Source organism: Staurois parvus, unplaced genomic scaffold (genome assembly GCF_062004578.1).
Source record: "Staurois parvus isolate SC_StPar_1 unplaced genomic scaffold, SC_StPar_1.0 ptg000297l, whole genome shotgun sequence".
NCBI lineage: Eukaryota > Metazoa > Chordata > Amphibia > Anura > Ranidae > Staurois > Staurois parvus.
This window is the reverse complement of record NW_028318093.1, coordinates 6474013-6499476: the sequence shown is the minus strand read 5'-3', so window position 1 is coordinate 6499476 and position 25464 is coordinate 6474013. Positions and strand designations below refer to the sequence as shown.

Here is a 25464-nt window from a genome sequence, read left to right as displayed (position 1 = left end):
ACCTATTTATTACGTCTTGAATTCCATCCAAGTAGCAGGTCTGAGTAAAATTTCCTACAAACATTCAAATAAGAATCTAACCATGTATGGCCAGAACTATACCAAGGAGGCTGCCTTTTTAGCCTCTTTCTGATCTTCAGTTGCCATTGGTGTTGCACATGTGACTAGTTATGTCACCAGCAATTTGCTGTCTTGACATTTCAGTTGAAAGCACATGTAACTGTAACAGTATCTGTATTGCGGCATGCCTTGAACATAACAGTTTTGGAAAACAGTTAATTTGATGGATTTGTTCTGCTTAAAAGCGGTAGTAAACGTAAAAAAAAAAAATGCCGTATTGTGCTAGTATGCACCACACACTGGCACATAATGACAGGCTTGCCTTACAAACGAAGCCCTCTAGTGGCAAGCTGTCACTGCTGCAGGCATGTCCATCTTGGCACACTCTGGCCATTTAAATGGCCAGGCTGCAATGACATCACTCCCGTGCTTGCACACGGGAGTAACTATAGTGGCACAGCGCTCTCTGTATCCACAGCACACTCCGTATTCCATGCATGCAGAGGGTATATGCGTATACCCCAACTATGTAATTGGCTTAACAGGAGCGTCCCTAGGGTTGGTGTCACCCTGTGCGGTAACACTTGGTGTCACCCCTCCGACATTCCCCGCAGGATGGATCGGATCTGCAGATTGAGCATAATGGATTGGAGTCCGATCCATTATGCTCCCCAATCTGCAGATCCGATCCATCCTGCAGGGATCGTCGGCTTGCAACCTATATGGGGTTAACCAATCTCTCCACAAGCTCCACGAAAAAGTTTTAAAGCAAGCTGATGATCCCCGCAAGATAGATAGTCTCTGCGGATTGGGGAGCATAATGATTCAGACTCCGATCCATTATGCTCAATTCGCAGATCCGATCCATTCTATGAGGATCCTCGGCTTGCTTTAAAACTTACTTTTTCGTGCAGCGGGTCTGGTGTCATCCTGTGCGACAGGTGTCACCCGGTGCGGCGCACACCCCCCGCACCTGCCTAGGGATGCCACTGCGGCTTACGACTATGCCAGTAGCCAACAGTAAATGGTGAGTTCAAGCCATTTTTAAAGACGCCTACCGGGAAGACTTTTTATAGTCTTACCTGTAGACTAAAGTAACATTTTTATACTTTACTACTACTTTAAGTCTGAACTACATCTTTTCACCTGAGGAAGGCATCTACCTGCATCTCTCAAGGTTCCTGAGGCACCCAATCCTCTTAATCACACATAGGTTGTAATTTATCCCAGTAGTATAAATAACCAGTTTCTTAGATCTTCCAGAAACTGCAGCAGTAACAGATCTACATCAGAAATTCCTAAGACAGCTCAGCTGCTGGGGACTCCCTGTCCTTGTTGAACTGCTGCACAGAATGCAGAGTGAGCAGAGATTCTGTGGCAATCGCTAATTCTACAGATCTTGTTGGAGCCAGTGACAGCTGTAAAATGCATTTGGGTGACTTAGCCCACCTGTGATCACCTATAAATGAATTAGGTTTGGTGAACCACTTCTTTACCTGCCGTTTTTTTGTTTGGAAAATGAGCTGACTAAATAGAATTAATAGTACGTCTATTTTGTGGTTGAAGTGGAAGTGTAAGCTACTGTAAGTCCACTCCACTGGATCTCATTCCATTTCTAGCTCCTTACACCATGGATTTGAAGAGGAACAGGGGGAGGAGAATATAGCTCTTTCAGCAGAAACTAGGAGCCAAGTGCTCATGCTGACATGGAGTAAGAAGAGAGGGGAAACACAGCGGGGTATTTTCAAGCTTATTATAGGGCAGAGTTGCAAAAACACACAGTGCTGTCAAGTTCTATACTGATTCTAAGGTGATGAGGGTCAAACCGTTTAACAGCACCATGACAGCAGGCTGATGTTGTGTGTAGAGCATACTGGGAAATGTAACCGATTATATTCTGTCCAAATCTTTAAAATTCCATTTCTGGGTCCGCTATAACTTCCAGCAAAACATTCTGGGAGTTGTTAAAATTGGATTATTAAAAAAACAAAAAACAAACCACACAACACTACATAAAGAGAGTAGGATCGAAGTCAAAGCTGATTTACCATCACAAAGTTTAAGGGCCTGTTCACACTATAGCAGAGAGCTGCATTTTTCTGCATACGAAAAATGCAGCTCTCTGCAAAGGGACACAAAAAAGAATGCTTTTCTATGTGCCCTGTCGCCTGCGGTGCAGAGCAATGTGGAAATCTGCAAAACGCAGCTCCATCCAGTGGTCAAAAAGCAGTATATTAACCACTTGCCTACCGGGCACTTTTACCCCCTTCCTGTCCAGGCCAATTTTCAGCTTTCAGCACTCTCACACTTTGAATGAAGATTGCGCGTTCATGAAACGCTGTACCCAATGACATTTTTATAAAATTTTTTTACACAAATAGAGCTTTCTTTTGGTGGTATTTAATTGCCACTGGGTGTTTTATTTGTAAACAAAAAAAAAAGAAGTTTGTTTTTATTATAAAATTTTGCAGACAGGTAATTTTTCTCCTTCACGGATGTGTGTTGATGAGGTAGCACAGATAGGCAGCACTGATGAGGTGGCACAGATAGGCAGCACTGATAGGCTGTACTGATGAGGTGGAACTGGTGGGCACTGATGATGCGGCACTGATAAGCAGCAATGATGGGCACTGAAAGGCAACACTGATGGGTGGCACTGCTGGGCACTGATCATCAGGCCATTGATAACCAGTTCCGATCTGCTCTGTAACATTTGCTGGTTATCAGCAGTACATGCACAAAGTGCTGCCGATAACTGACAATTGTATTACTCGGTGATCTGCTGTGTCATTGGACACAGCGAATCACGTGGTAAAAGGCCACTGTGATTGGCCTTTTACCTCATCATGTGATCAGCTGTGTCCATAGGACACATGGATCATGGACATCACCAAGTGCACCGCTGGGAGGATGTCATATGACGCCCTTCCAGAACTAGACAACCGCGCTGAAGCTGTCATTCAGCTATAGTGCAGTTGTGAAGTGGTCAATCTAAATGACCTCAAACTGAAAATATTTAGCATTTTTGCTACAAGATGGAGCTATTGATCATAGGAAATCAAGGTATTAGAGAAAATATGGGAAAAATTTGTAAAGCCTGGACAAATGCTTTTGACAATCGTCAAACAAATGTTGTCTACATAGACCCCTCATTGTCAGAACAGTGTATGAAGATCACCACCAGCAACATTTAATAACATGCTAAATACATTGGAAAGAGATCATTAGGTGAACTCATGTTTCAGAGTGTGGCTAATGAAACTAACAGCTAACCAATGCTTTTCTTGTATATGGTATATTCACTCAAAAGAAAAGTTATACAAACGTCAATTAATGAAAAATCATGCCTTGTGTATTGGAGCAATAATTTTTCTACAAGGCTTATACTCACCATCAACCATAAAACACACCGAGGCACTCATGGCCTGCAATGAAAAATAAGATCTTATTTAGGATTTACAGAAATGTTACTGCTCCACCAAGCCATCTGTTCTCCTGGCTAGATGCACCACAACAATTAAATCTTCATTACACACAATGCTGACAGGGGAATCCATGTTGTACTTTCTAATTTTAACATAAGGGGAAACAAAAGCTTAGGAGCGCCCCAGGAGTCAGCTTCAATGGCAGCTCATTCACGCTCATTGTCTAGACAGTAATGTCACATAATCTGCACTGTGACATACAGCTTGATTCCAGACACGTCCAATATGAAGCCTTCTCAACTGCTCCCACCAAGGTTACTGTACTGTGCTGAGCAGGAAGATTAAAGGGCCACTAATCCCAAATGACAATATAGCTTAAACAGCAACTAATAATATTTCTATTGGACATGGCAGAGGCACAATCATGTGAGTGATTTCACAGTATCACTTCTGCAAGACAGAAAATAATCCTGTACAGCAACCCATCATAGTTTGAAGTTATTACTCCAGTGCATTAAAACGGAGAATGAAGAATCTGGTTGCTATGGTTAACTATTGTTGCATTTGACAGTTTGGCCCACAAAGAATAGAGGTTTTTCAACAGAGGCCATCAAGAATGGTGTGAAAGCAACAATTATCCAGCAGGTTGTAAAATTCCAGGTGAACTCTCCCTACTGAGTTTCCTCCTTTAGGGATCTCCTCATACATCATACTAGCTGATTGCTAGTGGTTTTTGTACGTACTTTATTTGGACCAGAATTGGTGACGAGATTGTACTTCTATACCATACTAGTTTATTGTTGGTTCTTTCATATGCGCCACACTCGGACTGGGATTGGTGACTTTAGTGCACCCCTACTAGTGGGGAGATTAGTCTAATTTCTATATCCCCATTTACCATCTAGGAGGCCCTCATCATGTTTCTTAACAGTTTCATATATATTTTCTATACGTTAGGAAGCCTTTGAGGGGATGCCGCTTGCCTTCTTGGTTTATTGGGATCCCCCCAGTGATTGGCCCTGCTTGGGAAGGCCTGAGGTCCTCTTCCTCAGTGTCTACACTGATGCCTGTAGACTAAGGTATGACAATGTATTCAATTGATCTGTATGATGAATATTGGAGAATACAAAATGCTGTTTACAAATCTACACTATTTTCTTTATGTAGAAATCTAACTCCTGAAGAAGCGATATTATCACGAATCATGACGAGTTACTACAGCCATTGATATCAGAATATCTGTTTTCAAACCTTTTACCGGGTTACGGTATACTTTTATTGTGGGATTTATTAATACCATATGTACAGTTGTGTTCAAAATAATACGTTAATAATAAACAATTTAACAGTTGTACGTCCATGTATGTTCAATAAAGCAACAATTTTATTTATCATTGTTGTAGTGCCTATAAAGTCCACTAATCGGTACTCTCTCTCTCTTTTCCAAGAGAAGATATAAGATATAGAAATTAACAGTGTCGGCCCCTACATTTCTCTCTTGACAGGTGGAGTGAAACAGTACAGAAAATCCACTTACATGAGTTATGAACTAAGTTAGCATTCATGAAGGTGTGAGGTTATCAATTTCTATTGAGTGGGTAGGCTTTTTATTGCTTCCACTGCTTTCTTTATAGGTCATCACTGTGCAAGATGACAGTTAACGCCTTAAAAGAGAAGTGTGGGATTTAGAATAAAAAATAAAAAACATTCACTCACCTAGGCAGATGCAGTATTGATTCATTGCTGCATCTGTCCCCCCCCCACCTCTACAATGAGAACTGAGCGATTAAAGACCACTGATCGCTATAAGCACAGAGCAGGGACTGTCAGTCACCAATCTGTGCTCTGCCCCTCCAGTGTTCACTGGAGTGCCGGACTGGGGGTGGGGGTGGTATCGGCTGGCTCAGTCTCCCAGCACCACACTGAGAGGCTGAGCCAGCTGCTGTTCAGGCATGTGGTAAGAGCCTGACATTATTATCGTGATCCCTGCAGAACCTGGACTGAATTTGGGTCACAGGAGTGCAGAACTGAGTGCACATACTTCTCCTTTAAGAGCCAACTCACACCTTCACGCTGCAGTTATGAGTGTTACTTAAACACAAAGGAACACACATTCTGAATGGTACAACCACTGATCCTTCTTACAAACTTACAATGCAGCACAAAGCAGGTATGTGCGTTGCAGTGCACTGCTGAAAATGCTGCATGCACTTTGTTGTTGCATTTTGGTGCATCAGGTAGCCCAGTAAAATTAATGGGCTGCCTTAACACAAAATGTTAACATGCATGGTCCAACACAGTGTGAGCGTGTGACTGGGCTCTAAAGGCAAATTGTCAGTAAAATTATTTCTATATGAGCCCTCCAACCCAATTAGTAGAACTGGCAACTCTTTTGCAGATGTCAACTGCCGCCAGGTTTAAATATGATGCTTCATTTAAGCTTACAGCCAAAAGAAGCTTCAAATTAAGCCACCAGCATCTTATAGCTGCCAGCTGAGCTTATTGGATAATCCATTGCAGCTGTCAAACTAGCTTCATTATCTCTTAAACCAAGTGGGTACAGGGGTTTGGGACACTGTGTTTTAATTTTCTTTTTGATCTGAATACATTCAAGATGACTGCTATTCAGCAGAATGAAACCGAGTGGGGGATTACTGGTCACGTTAGTATGGATAGGGCTGTGGGCCTGTGCGTGGGCACTTCCTGGCTTAGGTGCAGGAGCCAAAAAAGCAGATGAAACGTGTGCAATCCCACTACATGACAAAGACTGAAACCCAAGGTGTTAAACTGTATATATTGCTCCACTATTAAAGTCCAACTACAGCCATTTTTTCCCCCATTTATGATAGCAAAAAATATAATAGGAATTTTTAAATCTTTTTCTTGGGAGTCCATTGAGGGACACAGGAAGTCTTAAACCTTCTGTTATAAAACCACCTACAGAGGGAATGTAAATTATTGTACAGGATATCAATGCAAACAGGGGCCTTCTTGCAGCTCAGAGCCCACTGAAGAACCCGATGCCCAAAAAGCTGGCATCAAATGAAGCATAAACGTTCATCTGGTAGAACTTAGAGAAAGTGTGAAAAGAAAACCGGGTGAAAGCTTTACAAATCTGGGAAAGATGCCTGAAGCTGAAAGGCCCATGGGGCACTCACAGATCTAGAAGAGGGCCTCAACAGGAAAGAGGGAACCTGATCCTTGAGACTATAAGCTGGAATGATTATCTGTCCAGGCCACCTAGAAAAGGTAGTATGAGAAGCCGGTGCGCTCTTCCAGGGCTCGCCTGGAATGCCAAAAAGGTAATCTGTTTTTCTGAAAGAAGCAGTGACTGAGAGATAGACTCACAAAACCCTTACCACAATGGAAGTAAATTTCCATTTGATGAGTCAGAGCCAGACTAGAACAATGTCCTGGATGAGGTGAAAGACATAACCAGGGGTGTATTTACCACAAGGCAAACAAGGCATTTGCCTAGGGCGGCATTTTTCAGGGGGGCAGCACCACCCTGAAGAAGGGACGGAAGAAGGGACACACGTGGCATGGGGACCTTGGTGGGTTCCGAGAGAGGCTGCGGGTTTCATGACGGTGTATGCACAGCCCAACTCCCGTTCCTGGGGATGTCCGGAGCTGTGAAGGTGAGTGTCTCTCTCTCTCTCTCTCTTGCCATGGGGGATGGTGAGGTGACTGGTGTATGGGGGGCAGGCTCAGGTGGAGGGCAGGGGTGGTCTTGGTCAATGTCAGGCTCTTTATCTGGGGGGGGCGCCAATTTTTGTGTTGCCTAGGGCAGCACAAAACCTAAATACACCACTGGGCATAACCCTACCTAAGGAAGGCCTCAACACCACCTAGATCCTATGCAAGACCAAACAGAGTTCTTTGCAAGAGAAGGCCACCAGGTCCGAAAATTGCCTTGCAGAGGTGATGGCAACAATGAAAAACACCTTGCGGCTAAGAAGAAATACTAAGTTTCTTGTAGCCTACAGATTGTAAGACCTGGAATATATTTAGCCAATTTAAGTTTAAAATTTAAATGGGTTCCAAAAGTCCATAAACTGTAAGCCTACCAGTAAAAAAGAATGTACATTTACAGTTTTCTTACATATTTTGATTATTGCTTCAATTACCCAGTCAAGCCATAGCATCAATCATAATACATCACCTTGTAAACAATCAAATGAAGTTCCTCGTATGTATCCTCTGTATTTACAAAGATTTTGGGGAATCTAAACTTGGCTTCTGGGTCATTAAGGTTCAGAGGTCCAGTAAGGAACCTAAACATAAAATATGTAAATTGTAAAAATGAACAAATATTTTTATACAAACTTCCAATCGTATTGAATCCAAAGCCTTAAAATAATATATGAGAAAATAGGACACCTGTCACCACACCCTAAAAAAAGATGCATTGCATTGCACTCAAACAGCTGTATTCCCATTGCTGAGGATGCTTCAGAACCCACATTGAACTTCAACTGGCTTAGTTTTTGAACATAGGCAGAAAGTTAAATGCACTTTTCAAAACAGTGCAAGAGCCTGTGTGCACAGGAATTTGTTCGTATCAGAGCGGCTTCTTTTCCCATGCAAGTCAACGGGAATACAAAGGCAGCTTGGAGGTGTGTGATGCAGCTTTTTTTTTTTTGGAAAGATGCCATCTATTGCTTTTTTTAAACATGTAATACAATGCAATTGCAAACAAACACTAAACATAATTTCTTCTCACGAAAAAAAAACAATCCCTACACTACATTGCAAAAACAGTATAGTTTCATGTCACTTCAAATACATGAGCATAAAATAAAAAACAGTTACATATATTCAATATATTCACAAAGAGAAACTTGTGGTCTTCAGAGAACCATTTTAGGTTTAGGCTGTAAGAGGGAAATGGACAAGAACCCTACTTCTTGTAAACGCTCATTAGGGATTCCCTAACAGGAAAAGGGGGAGAACATAATTAAAGGTTTCCATTCAGATAAAAGTTGGACGAAGAGATTATTTCCAGGGGATTAACTTTAATTTTTGGCATGAGATTTAATGGAAAGATCCTCCACTAACCTTAGGAGGCATTCTTTAGGACATCTTAAATTAGGCAAGCCTAAGGCAGTTTCAATAAATCCCCACACCTGCGTCTAGAACAACAGTATTTTGAGGCAGGACCATACAGCATGAAGAAAATGTGCTTCATGGCTACAGAGATGAAAACAGAGTAGATGTCTAATTTTTAAATTATACAACTGTATAGGGCTGTAGTATGTTGGACAAAAAAAAAAGTTTGAGTTGAGTGAGCTTTTCTTTAGGAGGAAATAATGGAGGAAAATATAGGTTTCCTCAACATCTTCCTAATTCTCCATCAACAACTTTCGTATAATATCATGCCACTTGGGTCAGGCTGATGTAGCTTAGACGAGTCAGAACAGGTCAGAAGAAGGCCAACTGCAGGTCAAACACACCTGTAAAAGAAGTGATTCAAACTGATCCCAAATCCAAGCAGAATGCACCTGAAAACAAGTTGCATTTAAGACAAGCTCTAAAACATATTAAAATGCACAGGCATAAATGTGCCCTAGAATTACCCTGATAGACCATTTTCACGTACCAGACTTGGCCTGAAATACAGTCTGATGTGCAGACTAACATACTAAGACGTGCACAAGTTGCTGGGTGCAATTTTGATAGCTTCGCCCAATATTCACAAACAAGTAAGCACGTTATCTGGTAACAATGTAAACACTGGTAAGCATAGTGAGTTCTGGTTCTGCCTATAACAAATTACATAGTTAGTCTGGCTGACAAAGACAAAAGTCCATCCAGTTCAGCCATTAAAAAAAAAAAAAAAAAAAAAAAAAGTTATAATCCTATACCCACAGTTGATTCAGAGGAAGGCAAAAAACCCCCCCCAGCAAAGCATGATCCAATTTGCTCCTGCAGGGAAAAAAAACCAAAACAAAAAACTTCCTCTTTCCCCGAGAGGCAATCGGATATTCCCTGGATCAACTTTACCTATAAAAATGTTAGTAACCAGTTATATTCTGTGTATCCAAGAAAGAATCTAGGTCCCTTTTAAAGCAATCCACTGAGCTGGCCAGAACCAACTCTTGAAGGAGTCTATTCCACATTTTCACAGCTCTCACTGTGAACAAACTTTTCCTTGTTTGGAGATTACATTTCTTTTCTTCCAGATGTAAAGAGTGTCCTCTTGTCCTCTGTGATGACCTCAGGGTGAATAGCTCTACACCGAGCTCACTATATGAACCACTGATGTATTTATACTTGTTGATCATATCCCCCCCCCCTTCTTTAATCTCCTCTTCTCAAAAGAGAATTCAGTTCCTCTAATCATTCCTCATAGCTGAGCTCCTCCATGCCTCTTATCAGTTTGGATGCCCTTCTCTGTACTTTTTCTATGTCTCTATGCCCTTGGTAATCACCTATATTTCCATTAGTAAGCTACAGCCTTTAGCTCAATCAATTGAGTGATTTGTATACAACCAGCTGGTCAGGTTTTTCCTGACCGATTAGTGCTGCCAGCTATAGTTGGCAACACATATCATTGTATTCTGCCGGCAGGGAAAGCTCCCCACTGGAATACCTCAATAGCGCAGCGGTAAGGATTCCCCCATCAACATTGACTGTGTTGATGGGGAAATTGAGCAATTTCCATACCTTCCACTTGTGGTGGAAGAAAAGAAACCTGCATGATGCATAGCCTGCTTTATGTGATAACAAGGAACACGCTGATAACCAGGAGGGATCTAAATGATGACATAAGCTCATCAACGTACTATTTCTCAATTTATTGTCCAATCACAGGCTGAGAGAGGGACAAGGCTCATAAATGTGCCAAAGCTTCAGCAGAGAAATTGTAGGTTTTCTGCCTGCCAGACAGTGATGTGTTTTGTAGCTGAGCTGTGTAAATCTCATAGCTGAATGAGCAGAAATTCAAATACTTTGGCAGGTAAAACATCTCTCATAATTGTATTTCATCTGTGTATTTAGCGGTTTCATCTTTAAATTATATGGACACCAGATCCAGATTATGCATCTAGATTATGGTATACAAAGTGTTTTACCTCCCATAGTGCTGTAGATTGCCGGGCATCTCAGGACGTATGGGAGAATCTCTTCCAGCTAGCTAAAAAGAGAAAGAATTATCATTCAAAGCAAAACACATGTTGCGAAAAATGCAGTAATACAGCAAATCCATCTGACCAAGTTCATAAAAAGACAGAATTGAATAAAGCATGTACAACATCACTTGCAGTGCTACATTTAAACAGAAAAAGGCCCAATGGCTCATCTGAAGAAATAGTATACATTCGCCTAGCCCCCAAAAGATTTGGACTCTGTTGGGTGATTAGCATCACCAGTTACATTATGGGCAGAAAGAAATGTTTTTAAACAAGAAACAGTGAGGAAGCAGGAATTGACATGAGAGTATATTAAAGGATAGGTTCACCTTTAGCAATCTGATACACCCGTATTTAGGGTGTAACAGGCAACATATTGCTAAGGGCCGAACACCAATCTCCGCTAGAAGCCCCCTTTGTGACACGGGAAGCTCTCTCCTGCAGCCGCTGTCACATTTAATATCAGTGCGGATGGGTGTTACTCCGCCCCCAAAGAGGCGTCATTTATTCACAGTGATCTGTGAATGAATGAACTACAAGCCCTGTTTTCCACCACAGCAGGCAGGTTGTTGTGTCCACTGGACTAAGAGTACTGATCAATACACTCGTAGCCCATTAAATCATTCTTCATATTTCTAGCCGAAAGCCAACATGACGGTATGGGCAGAAAGCTGGAGGGAAAGTGTACAGGAGATGGACTACACCCATGATCAACTGATTGAGGATGCAATAGTATGCAGGCTCCTGTGTAAAAAATACAATTAAAAATAAATAAATGCACATTTTTTTTACCTGCAAAAAAAAAAAAAAAAAAAAAAAAAGTCCATTTATTAGTTATTACTTAGGTGAACTTAGCTTTAAAAGTCAGCATAACAGCTAGGGAAGAAGCATTTTCAGGAGGGAGTCCGCAATGTCCACCCCCGCATCTATCTCAAGACAGATTTACTTTAAAGTCTGCTACGTCCATATTTATTCTTACTTCTGGCTCGATGTATCTGGGGAAGAGCGATGTAGTGAGGTACTTGTACAAAATTCTCATGTCTTCTTGTTCCAGACCACTCCTGCAAAAGAAAACACTCATCAAGAAATACACCAGCATAAATCTCATCCCAGCATTAAAGCACCAGTACCCAGACAAATGGAAAACCGTGGCAGTCCAGTGATGAATACTTATGTCTTCCATTAAAACTTTAGGGTGTCTATAAACAAAAACAAACAAACATTCTAAAACTCTCAAGTAAGGCTCTTGTCTTGACTAGGAAGTTTGGGCATTTTCTGACATGCCTACAGGGGAACAAGAAGCACCTCTGGTGGTTGCAGACACAGGTGATTGCACCTAGACTTTATGTAACCAGTTTAAAAATCCCCATGTGAGTGGAGCTGATCTCGAAGGAAACAAGTATGACGGGTAGTCTCACATCCATTAGTCATGTATTACATTGGGCTCCATCACTGGAGTAACCAATTCAAGGGAACAGTACTTAAATCTGAAGTTCAGGCAGATATTATTAAAAATAAGTGCAGTTATCTATTTACTAAAATGACTTAAATATTTTTTAAATGCAACTTGTTGAAGTACCTGAATTTATCTTGGTATCAGCTTCTTGAAACCAGTAGCACTAAGACAGGAACAGGGAAGGTGATCACAAGCAGTCAATCAGGCTCTGCTGCTTACACTACACATGCTGACAGGAGCAGAAAGCAGAAAAAAAAAAAAAAAAAAAAAAAAAAAAAAGGCCTTGGTTTTGGCTGTGCTTTCTTGTAGGGGGACCTAGACCATTGGAGTGCAATGTGAATGTCCTCTCTGGTATTTATAATTTGATAATTTTGTATTTGTCTTTTATTGAAATTGGGTGGAGGTAAATTAACATTTGATGTCTAATATGGTAAGGCACATGCCCGAGTTTCAACAGGTTATATTTTTTATTGTATTTAATAAAGAACAATTTTATATTCATATCATTTGGACTAGCTCAGGGGTGTCAAACTCTATTTCATCGCAGGCTGTATCAGCATTATGGTCGCCCTCAAAGGGCCGGTTGTATCTGTAAGACTAGATGTCCAAAGCACCCCACCCCACATTACATCAGATATCAAGAAACCCACACCCTCCCTAACATCACCGTGCACCCCCTTTGGGGGCACAGCTGGAAAGCAGAAAGTGCAGGGTCTGGAGGAGGACCAGAGGAGGAGTGGAGTCAGTTACAAGAGTCTGCTGAATGCTGAGACGAGGGAAGTCAGAGATGAGGGGGTACTGTAGCTGCACTGAGAGGTGCAGGATTTGGCAGAGGAGTGCTATTCTCCTCTCTGCTGCCGACTGCTGAGACAAGGAGGGGGCGGAGTCCAGGGGGTACCTGCAGGAGAGGTGCAAGGGACACATGAAATGGCTTGAAGGGCCGGATTCAGCCCTCGAGCCTTGTGTTTGACACCTGTGGACTAACTGATGTACTAATTTATTAGGAACTATATTCCTATTTTATTTCTGCTTCGGTCCTTGGTCCACACCCATAAATTGGGTGATACGGTGGATACTTTTGAATATTCCTCTGCATGTCCTTAACTGGACATGCACCATTTTTGATTCTTTGTTTTTCTTGTAGGGATGTCTGGATCACAAAAATGGCTCGCACAGATTTGATAGAATAACCAGACAGTTTATGGTGAGGTGAGTTTAACCACTTGCCTACAGGGCACTTATACCCCCTTCCTGCCCAGGCCAATTTCCAGCTTTCAGCGCTGTCACACTTTGAATGACAATTGCACCATCATGCAACACTGTACCCATATGAAATTTTTAGCATTTTTTTTGAGACAGATAGAGCTTTATTTTGGTGGTATTTAATCACCTCTGGGATTTTTATTTTTTCTTAAACCAAAAACCACAGAAAATTTTGAAAAAAAAAAACGTTTTTTCGTAGTTTTTGTTATACAATTTTGTAAATAAGTGATTTTTCTCCACTGATGTGCGCTAATGAGGCTGCACTGATGGACACTGATAGGTGGAATTGATGGACACTGATGAGGAGGCACTGGTAGGTTGCACTGATGGGCATTGACAGGCATCACTGATGGGCACTGAAAGGCAGCACTGATACATGACACTGATAGGCGGCACTGATGCGCACCGATAGGCGACACTGATTGGCAGCACTGATAGGTGGCATTGATTGGCATTGATAGGTGGCACTGACTGGCACTGATGGGTGACACTGAAAGGCAGCTCAGATGGGCACTGATATGTGGCATTGATGTGCACTGGTATGCACTGATATGTGGCATTGATGTGGCACATGGCACTGATGGGGCCACACTGATCATCAGTGCCCTGATGATCAGTGTACATGTCCCCTCTGCGGAAAGCAGATTACCGGCTCTCCTCTCGAGCTGTCAGCGTGACAGCTCGAGAGGAGAGAAATGCCAATAACCAGCATTTCCGTGTGATCAGCTGTGATTGGACACAGCTGATCACATGACCGAGCCGACATCTTCAGCTCTTCCCATGATCCACTGTGTCCGAGGGACACAGCGCACCAGCGATCGCCGCGCTGCACGCTCCTTGAGCCGCGCATGCGCGCTCCTTGAGCCGCGCATGCGCAGTGAGAATGGTAGGACGTCATATGATGTCCTATCAGAACGAGAGAACCACCTTGCGCCCGTCATTGTACTATAGGGCGGGCGGAAGGTGGTTAAAGACTGTTGTGTCAGTCCATAAGCCATGGTTTCCATACACTGCAGTGATGATAGCCAACTAGCCTAAGACTGCTGTATCTGGTTCATAAAAAAATAGCACTACAATCGTAATATGCATCTCTAATATGATTCAAATGCCCTGAAGGCACAATTGGCTCCAAGGAATAATAAGGAAAATGCATGGATAGATTAACAAAGCAGGTAAAGTCTAGGAGGATGTCAGGTTTATTAGTTATTGTAAAATTAATTCTCAAACAAGGCCAACTACTTGCACATGTATTTATATCTTAATACAGCATGTAAATGAGACTATAGCATGTGCTGTAATGTGAGCAGGATATCTACAATCTGAAACTGAAGCCAGACAGCCATAGTGCTGAGTGCTAACAGGGAAAGGCAGAGTAAAGAGGCTAGTGATGACAGCTGTGACAGACAAGGACACAAGGACTGGTTTCCCTAATATTTCCCATCCTAAAAGAAAAAGGATGGCCTGGATATTTTACATAACACGGAGTAGAAATATTTTTTTTCATATATACTAGGACATTTATGTGGAGAGCAGACTTCTATATTAGACAAAAACTAGAGGGAACACAAGAGTTTACTCATTAAACGGTTTACCCTACTGGGCCTTAAAGTGGTATTAAACCCCAAAACAAAAAAATGTTATCTATTGCAGCTTACCCATCCTTAGATTTGGCGGCTGCATTAGTGTTCCTTTTCTTTATTTCACCTGGTGATCCGGCCAGTAACAAACTTTCTGCCTTAAGGTGTCTCCACTCTGCTGGAGGAGCAAAGGAGAGACCTCTGGACAGCAGCAATGTCAGTCTATGGAGAGGGTAGTATTAGAAGCATTAGCAGATTTAGATGGACTTGTCTAAGAAATCAAAGCCAAACACTTTTCAAGCAGTTACAGTAACAGCTGTCTTTCCTTTTTGGGAAAAAAAAATTACATAAATGAATAACAGCCAGCCATTGTAAGCACTTTTCCTCACCGCCCCAACTGCCACTATTGCTGGACAGCTTCGTCTGTTAAAGGAAGTTGACAAATAACAGACTTACTGGTCGGATCACTACGTGAAAGTTAAAAATAAATAAATAAAAGACACACAAAAAAAAGAGAAAAAAAAAACAAAGCAAAAAAGCAGGCATAACATTCACACCAGTGTGCAGAGATGTAAGTTTTTCTGCACACATTCTGCACAAAGAAAATAATTGTTCTCTATGTGTCCTGTTCACACCACAACACTGGTATAATGTGCAGGATTCTGCAGTGTGAATAAAACTCACTGAACCGCACATGAAAAACGGATGTAAACTGAAGTCTCTGCAAGTGAAATATGTGCATTTTTTCCATCAGTATTTCTGTGCATATGGTGTGAATTAAGCCTAAAGGATTGGTAAACTGCATTATAATACATTTTTGTTTTTGGGTTTAATACCACTAAAAAGTCCCCTATCCTTTACAGTCAAGAGATGCTGCCATCTTCGCTTTTGTTTGATCTGCAATTGCCATAATGCTGCCCATGTGATCAGTAATGACACTAGCAATTTGATAGCTTGACAGCACGGTTGAAAACACAACCAACTGTAACAGTTATCATTTACAGCATTCCCTGAATGTAATTGTTTTGGGAATTAAGACAGGCTCTTTCTTGCAGAAGAGACATACAATGTCTCTTCTGCAATAAAATAAACTCCGCTGCCTTTTTGCAATCCTCTGCTGAATGTACATGGAGCTAAACATGTGCAGCTCCGTTTCCATTTCTGGCAAAGTGCCAATGTGCCAGGATGAAAGATACCTGCACATTGGTGGGAGTGACAATCCCGTGCCAGCCAATCAAGATGGCAGAAGCAGCCAGGATAAGCCAAGGAGAGAATGCTGGCACCATTGAAGGACCCCACGGGCGTCAGACCTTTCTATCATTCGTGAGTATTTCTCAACTTTCTGCTGTGTGCATGAATATGGCTATGTGCAGAATAAGACTAGTCACAGAACAGCAGACATCATTTATAGAATGAAGACAATCAAGTAACGTGTTTATTGTCAGGACCGCTAGTGCCTCTCATGCAACTCAACCACTGATATACAGCCTGATTGTCGAACAAACATCACATTGGCTGGTAGCTTGGGTTGGGACCAGGCTGTTTAGTTTCCTGGTCATTAAAAACCCTGCTTTCAACAAAGAGTCCAGAAGGGTTGTTTTATTCTGTGTCTCCTGACCGCATCCAGTCAGATTCAACCTTGAACAATTCAGCTTTCTGATTACGTAGCTCAAGTCAGCACAGACTGCCTGACAGTTACATTCAGACACTTTAAAACAAAAGACCAAAAAGGCACCACGTTTATAACAACCAGATCACCAGAGGTAGCCAAATTGATGTCATATTTCAAAACCAGCACTCCAGAAGAGAGTCTGTGGCCTAGAGAAAAATAATCAGGTTTTAGCTTTCACATAAAAAAGGCCACTATGGGCCAAAGCCACATCATGAATGCAAAGTGTTATCAGATTGGAAAAACTGAAGAGGTGGGGCAATGATGTCGCACGCTTTCACTTCTTCCAGTCAGAGGATGCTTTGCATTCATTCAGAACATTTCCAGGGGCACCAGCCAGGTATGGTGCATACATTGTTCCAGCTTGGACCAATGTATCTATATATAAAATATCCATACCTGTAATTCTTTAAATTACCGTATTTTCCGGCGTATAAGACGACCCCCTACTTTTCCTGTTAAAATACAGGGTTTGAGCTATACTCGCCGTATAAGACTACCCCTCTTCCAACACACACCAAATAAAAATGAAAAAACATCAGATTTGATTTCAATATGGTATGCTATTTCAGTATGGAATTCCAATGATGGGGCACTATTCCTCCCACTGACACCAATGATGGGGTGCTATTCCTTCCACTGACACCAATGATGGGGCACGATTCCTCCCACTGATACCAATGATGAGGTACTACTCCTCCCACTGACACCAATGATGGGGCACTATTCCCCCCCCCCCCCACTGATACCAACAATGGGGCACTATTCCTTCCACTGATACCAATGATGGGGCACAATTCCTCCCACTGACACCAATGATGGGGCGCAATTCCTGCCACTGATACCAACGATGTGGCGCTATTCCTCCCACTGACACCAATGATGGGGCGCTATTCCTCCCACTGACACCAATGATGGAGCGCTATTTACCCCTCCCAGTCCCCCCTAATACTCACCTGAGCCCCCTCTCGATCCAGTGATGTACACAGGAGCCTTCGGCTATCCCGGGTCTCTCTCTCCTCATTGGCCGAGACACAGCAGCGACCAATAGAGCTGAGCTCAGAAGCAAGCACTTTGCTATTGGGGCACTGGTCAAGGTGAAGGCGCCAGGAGTGCCAGCAGGGGACCCAAGAAGAAGAGCATTGGGTCTGCTCTGTGCCAAACCATTGCACAGAGCAGGTAAGTATAACATGTTTGTTATGTAAAAGAAAACACAACAAAAACTAACCTTTAATATCACTTTAAGGCAACATCTCTGCCAGAAAGGTTTAGGCACTGCTTATGTCTCACAGGCTGCACGCTTGTTTAGTTGCAGTGGGGCTGAGCCAATGTAGCTACACTGAAAAATGATATCACTTTGGGTAGACTGAACTGAAGAAAGGCAGATTCCATCAATGGCTTGAGAGATTTTAGCTTTGCAACAGATACTTTTTTAAATGAGGAAGGGTGAAATTTAACATGTGTACCTTGTCACTCTTCAGAAGAGAGAGTGCTGAGGACTGGTAAGCCACACATCTAATTTGCTCCCTCTTTTCACACCAACTTACACTGGGGTCGTAAATTATTAGTGCAACTCATTCCTTTTCAGAAATAGGACACATGACCTGAGATGGTAAGCTAGCTACAGTGACAGGTGGATATTTCTGTCCCCATCACCTATGTATAGAGCTATATACAGAATTATAGCTAGGGATACCCACTATATAATGGCACCGGGCACAGACAGTGAAAAATGTACAAATACTGCAGGGATAGCTGACTGCTCCTCCTACTGGCTGGCCTGCAATTACGGGGATTCTAATAACACCTAGCCAAAGAAACAGCGACTGCTCCGAAATTACAGCGAAGGAAATAAGTATTTGATCCCCTGCTAATTTTGAATATTTGCCCACTCACAAAGAAATTATCAGTCTAAAAATCGAATGGTAGGTGTACTGTAACACAGACAGAATAGCAACAAAAAATTCAAAAGAAATACATGTCTAACAAATTATGCACTGATCTGCATGTTCATGAGGGAAATAAGTATTTGATCCCCTTCATAAAACATGACTTGGTGGCAAATCCCTTGTTGGCAATCACAGAGGTCAGACGGATCCTGTAGTTGGCCACCAGGTTTGCACACATCTCAGGAGGGATTTTGGCCCACTCCTCTTGGCAGATCCTTTCCAAGTCATTTCCAAGTCATTAAGGTTTGGTGGCTGACATTTGGCAACTCGAACTTTCAGCTCCCTCTACATATTTTCAATCAGATTAAGGTCTGGAGACTGGCTAGGCCCCTCCAGGACCTTAATGTGCTTCTTCTTGCCCCAATCCTTTGTTGCCTTGGCCGTGTGTTTTGGGTCATTGTCATGCCGGAACACCCATCCATGGCCCATTTTCACTGCCCTGGCTGAGGGAAGAAGGTTCTCACCCAAGATTTGACGGTACATTGCCCCGTCCATTGTCCCTTTGATGTGGTGCAGTTATCCTGTCCCCTTAGCAGAAAAACGCCCCTAAAGCAGAATGTTTCCACCACGTTTGACAGTTGAGATGGTGTTCTTGGGGTCATAGGCAGCATTCCTCCTCCTCCAAACATGGCGAGTTGAGTTGATGTCAAAGAGCTCGATTTTGGTCTCATCTGACCACAACATTTTCAACCAGTCCTCCACTGCATCATTCAGATGTTCAGTGGCAAACTTCAGACGGGCCTGGATATGTGCTTTCTTGAGCAGAGGGATCTTGCAAGCACTGCAGGATTTCAGTCCTTGTCGGTGTAGTGTGTTACCAATTGTTTTCTTGGCGACTGTGGTCCAAGCTGCCTGGAGATCCTCACGCGTAGTTCTGGGATGATTCCTCACTATTCTCATGATCATTGACACTCCACGAGGTGTTTCTTCCATTTGCGAATGATTGCACCAACTGTTGTCACCTTCTCACCAAGCTGCTTGGCAATAGTTTTGCAGCCCAGTCCAGCCTTGTGTAGGTCTACAATCTTGTCCCTGACATCCTTGGACAGCTCATGGTGGAGAGTTTGTAATCTGATTGTTTGATTGTTCTTTTATACAGGTAACAAAATGAGATTTGCAGCACTCCCTTTAAGAGACTGCTTCTAATCTCAGCTTGTTACCTGTATGAAAGACACGTGGTAGCCATAAATCCTGCTGAATGATAGGGGATCAAATACCTATTTCCCTCATGAACATGCAAATCAATGCATAATTTGTTAGACATGCATTTCTTTTGAATTTGTTGTTGCTATTCTCTCAGTGTTACAATACACCTACCATTCGATTTTTTGACTGATCATTTCTTTGTGAGTGGGCACACATTCAAAATCAGCAGGGGATCAAATACTAATTTCCTTCACTGTATAGGAAGCATTGAAGTCTGAGTATATCATCCGATTTACATTGTCATTGTAACTCCACTTATGCAGATACATTTTACTGATCTATGTTTGTTATAAACAGAAATTCAGTGAATAAAGAGGCTAGCCAGGGACATACAGGCTGGGGAGTTAAAGTAAATCTAAAAGAGGAAACACTTTCTAGGGCCATAATGTCTACTATTGGGGAGATTTCCTTTCATTTGCTGTCCCACAGCCAAATCAGAAAGTGAGAGGAAATCTCTCCAAAGTGAGGGAATCCCTGGCTGCCACCAGAACTAGAATCCCCACTGGAAGATTTGGGAGGAGCTAGGATTTCTCTTTTCACTTTCACTCACGATTACAGTAAGGAAGACAAATAGAGAGGCTCAATCTCCCTAACTGCCGCACAGACCGCAATAAAAACATGACCAGTTTCCTAGTCCCTCTCCACTTCATCCAAAATAAAGAAAAGCTCTGGACATCCTCTTATCAGGAAAAAAGATGTGTTCTATGTGACCTGCTACATTGTGAGAAGTTCTGTGCAAGACTGCAGTTCAGCTTGAATAAAAATGGTTTGCTACTTGTACATATAGTACCAAATGCACTGGAATTCAGTCAGGTTCAATTTTACAAAGTAACGATTGTTTGGTAACCCCACATAGAACCCTGAGTCACAGAGAGCACCTTCTGCATGGAGGCAGGTTTTCTCCACCCACGTACTTGGGAAGTTACGTGTTTTCCACACTTTTGGATAACCGCAGCGTCAACAAATGCAAGTAATTTGACCAATTGACCACCACACGCTAGACCCTAGGGGCTTGATAACATTATTTTCCAGTTCAAGGAGTATTATTGTTGTGGCAATAATCAGATGAGGATATAAATAAGATCAAGGAAAAAATCAATACAACTATTATTACCATCTGACAAATCAACGCTCAAATAGTGGCTGGGGGTGTTGAAAGGAATAAAACTCCTGGGATGGGGACTTAGCATTTTCAGGCATTACTGGTATTCCCATTGCAGGGCTAAAAGAATCACATACATGCCTTTTTAACCCAAGAGCTAAAGCAAAACTCCAGTTTATCTGACTCTCACCCCACTCCTTCCACCCACCCTAAAGCCCCACCCCCACCACAAACACACACTTCTTTTTAAAAAAACAAAACAACAAAAAACACCTTTAGTATACCTTTAATCCAGAAGACTGGCCATTCAGATAAGATCATGGGTCCTTCTGCTTATTCAATCAGTATTTTAAAAAAAGGGTTGTTATGATCCCATTATGTCAACTAAAGTCATTTGTACTCCACAATTAGCTCCTCTGTCGGTATTACCAGGCTTTGTATCCATATCCTTGAAGAGGCTCCTTAGATTCTTATACCTTCTAGGTCAGTTATGGATGTGTGTTTCCCCCTCCATGTGCTCCCTGATGCAAAGGCTAGTTATAGTTCGAGGTGGTTGCCATTTGTTTGTATAGTTGATGAGTTCTTACAGGGACACATTGGATACCTTCAGCTGTCATTGTGCCCTTGCTGGGTGTGCCGCACGTCCCTGTACCTTTAAACAGGGGTGGGCTCCCTCCAGGCACACCTACCCTCAACCTAATTATTACTATAGGCATATGTGTTCCAACTTGGGAGACTCAAAAATGATAAAGTTAGGACTGCAAAACACTGGGGTGACTTGACCCATCCATTGCAGCTTACGCATATATTTGCAGATGTGTGCAACTGAACTCTGTTTTTAACGTGAGCTGTTAGACAGCGTCAATTCGGTTTTGTTGCAGGCTGGCTGTAAGTTAGCTGTGAATTTTTGTTTGTTTTTGACATGCGCCCTTCCACAGGCTCCTTGCTGCAAAGGCTAGCTATAGGTTGGGTGGTTGCCATTTGTTTGTATAGGTCTGTTATTCGCAGACATTGGAGGTCAACGACTGTCCCTTCAATCAATGAATGAATAACTGAGATGCATTCCCTCAAATGGGTGGAAGAACTATCTGCAAATCTGTATGACAGATATAAATTCTCTAAAACATAGGGACCCTGGAACAAGATAGACACCTCTCCTGTTATTATGGGATTACTTCCACAGATGACAGTATATTTCAACTGTTTATCTTGTTTGGGAACTGCACCCCAAAAAAAAAAAAAAAATAATAAAAAAAAAGGCTTCTAATCTTGCATTGAGTTACATTTTAACATCCTTTGCACACAAATAAGCTATTGCTGCAGGACAAATGAAAATCATGCCATATAATCATAAATAAAAATAATCAGCATATCTGACCTACCATATCAGCTGGTCATTGTACAAGAACGCCGTGTACTTCACAAGACTGAGACTTTCTTCCACCCTGTTAATGAATGACTGGATTTTCAGGTAAGTCATTTTATCTAACGGAAAAAAGCTGATGCCACCAAAAACATCGAGCAGATCACAAGACTGCATGTGTAATGTCTGTAAATACTGTGGGATGAAGAACACAAAATCAAAGTCACCGACGTTGTCCAACTGGTCATAACCTTTCTGTACTCATGTGTCTAAGTAATCTACATTCTTCTTCATGAACCTTTCCTATAGAAACCTTGGCTTCTTCACTGCCTCCAGCCCACCTTCTTCCCAATGGATCGCCTGCTCTGGTCTCTGCCCGGAAAAACAGTTGTCCCCTTTTAGGATTTATAGGTAGTTGGAGAACACTATAAATGCTTTTAGCAAGCATTTCTATTTTTACAGGGGGTTCTCTTTAACGAGAACATGTACTTTCCACATATTAAGTAAAGCTGCAGGGTCACTTTGGGACACTTAAGAGGATTTACTTACCTTTCACTCACTCCACCAATGCACTGATCCACTACTGAAATAGGGAAGCAGTACATTTCCAGATGAGACACAGCCTCTGCCTCCCACTGTGTGGTGCCTGAGAGTTCAATCACAAGGCCCAAGTGCTGTCATGTGAGTGCATTAAGGAGCATGCACAGCCTGTGGAAGACTAAGTCAAAACTGACCATGAATTTCTGAGCCCTCTGTAAGCAAATCAGTGCAGTGGGGGACAGAATAAAAAGGTAAGGGTTCATACAGTAGAGGGAACCCATTATTTTGCCAAATATTCACCAAGTACAGGTTCAATTTAGGATCTTACAACTCACTACTTAAAATTAGTGTCAGAAATACATATATAAAAAAATTACCCGATGAAAGAATTTCTCCAGTCTGTCTTTTAGCACTATTACTCCACCAGTTTCCATAGCCTTGTTAAATGTTCCATTAAATAGCTGTACAGGGAAAGAAAACAAAAATGTACATGTTAATTTTGTTGTAAGCCTCAAATAAAAAAGTACTTTGCTGCTAAATAAGCTGGTTAAAAGAGAAGTATAAAAAAAACACAAAACACTAAGGTAGGGATAGTCAGATAATTTAAAAAGACATGTGTACTAAATATATTCTCAGACATGTTACCATGAAATGCAACACTTTTGTTTTTATCCACAGACTGTAGCCTCCATCCTGCAGTTGTAAAACTGTAAATTTAAAGTATACCTAATACCAGCAACAGCTGACATTAAGCAGGGCAGCCTGGTGTGCCAAAGGACACACAGCAACTAGGCTCTGTCACCTAAGTTTCTATGGGAAATAGACAAATACAGTGCCTGCTTGCTGGTCATCTTAAGAGTCCATCATTATTTATGATCGATAAAACTGAGACAACAGAAAAATATTTCAAGAAGTACTGCCAAAGCAATTTTGGCTATGCTTCTCCTTTGGATCACAGGATTGCAGTTCGTTCTGCACTCCGTGACCTATTTTCAGCCAACAGCGAGCTAAAACCTGCTGTTGGCTGACGTCACTCAGCTGGCCCAGGCTTGGGAAAGATCCCAACTTTACAGTCGGGATCCAGACACATGCTTGAACCAGCAGCGAGCTCAGGCTCAGAGTAGGAGCCAGTCGCTTCTGGCCCCTCCACAGCCCAGTGCTCCAGTGAGCACTGGAGAGGAAGAGCAGAGTGCCAGTGACACTCAGTTCTTGGGCTTGCATGAGGAGGGGGACAGCTGCAGCTGGGATCATTCTGCTGTCATCTAGGAGAATATGATGTTTTTTGTTTTTTTTCCAAAAAAGCCATATTTCCTTTTTAACCGGTTCCAGCCTGGCCTATATACAAATGAAGGCCAGACGGGACGCGCATTGTTCCGGGTGGACATTATATGATGTCCTCCCTGGAATGTGCCCCATAGGCTGCTCTGCGATCTGTCACCGCTGCCGGTACCATGAGATCAATCACAGCAGATCACATGACAATTGTAAACAATGGATGACGTTCATTCATGCCATCCACTGTGTACTATTGTGTTGATCTCTGTGATTCGTCACAGTGATCACATGGTACAGACAAGGCCAATGACAACCCACTTGTACAATGTGATTGGTTGTGGTCAATCACAGCTAAAACACCATAGTAAATACTGAATGAATTGATTTCATTTCAGTAAAAATGGTTGCTTATAACCCTGAAATTCACTGGTATAAGTAATCCTTGCGTGTAAAGAAGAAAAAAAATCCTGAATACTTCCCCAGAGTAGTACAGTGTTACTATGGTAAGTATAGATAGGTATACTATGTAAAAAACAAAAAAAAACAAAAAAACTTGCTATGCCTCTTAAATACCTTGAACTGTCCACTTTCCAAAAAGGGGTAATTTCGGAAAGATAACCAGCTGGTGTTCTTTTTGTCTATTCCCCTTGGAATTTCTAGTAAGGGCCACTGTCTGTTTCCGGGGGGAGGGAGGGGGGGGGTTGTTGGTAGATCTACTTTGTGTTGTGGTAGGGTTGCCTTAAAGACATTCGGACATTGATGCGTCCTCCAAGAACTTTTATACATGTCATGCATTTGGAAACTAACCTAAAATTTATTTGATCCTAACCAAGGTAAGTATTATATGTATAGATGTCTAATCAAGATGAAAGTTGTCTGTCCAAGTTTACTTGGCTCAAAATGAAAGTGTTAAGATCTCATACCTTATACATTTTGTAGCACTGCTGAAGTACTGAGGAATATACTTTATCCTGTAAGTGAAGAAATTATAAAGTAATAAATCTTATCAAGAAAATTGCCCAAATACAACTGAATTAGACAATGTGGTCTAAAAAGGAAGCTTGTCAAAATAGAAACATGTAGACTGCCATTGATGCTCTTTTACTTGCCTGGCTTGTGTGCTCATGCTTTGTTTTCATTATTTTCTTATTCACACCAAAACTATATTGATAAAGAACTCTGACTTTAATCTGAATTTTATTTACTGCATGCTTGTTCCAAGCCAGACACAGCCAAGCAACTAGTATTTTCAGTAGACCAATGATGGCAGCCTCAATTTTTCTCACATAACAGGTTTACTTTGATTCATAATTTGAAAGAATGCACATTAGAGAGCTTTAATTTTGTTTTTTGTTGCTCTGCAAGTCAGGACTTGGCATAGATGAATATTTGTGTGGCTGTTCAGATAACAAGTAGCTCTAAGTTGCTGTGTCTGTGCACACCCCTCTC

General features: G+C 41.9%; 1 protein-coding gene across 4 annotated transcripts in view; it reads right to left on the bottom strand.

The window, feature by feature from the left end:
- The window catches only part of CCZ1 (CCZ1 vacuolar protein trafficking and biogenesis associated), a 67849-nt gene that overhangs the window by 20339 nt on the left and 22046 nt on the right, over positions 1-25464 (bottom strand). For all 4 annotated transcript variants that reach the window (XM_089682749.1, XM_089682751.1, XM_089682748.1 and 1 more), the window contains 7 exons: positions 24939-24986; positions 23118-23201; positions 22220-22395; positions 11595-11676; positions 10559-10620; positions 7648-7759; positions 3452-3485 (listed from right to left, as the gene is read on the bottom strand). In XM_089682749.1, the coding sequence (XP_089538875.1) occupies positions 3452-3485; positions 7648-7759; positions 10559-10620; positions 11595-11676; positions 22220-22395; positions 23118-23201; positions 24939-24986 (598 nt within the window). The remainder of the gene's footprint in view (positions 1-3451; positions 3486-7647; positions 7760-10558; positions 10621-11594; positions 11677-22219; positions 22396-23117; positions 23202-24938; positions 24987-25464) is intronic.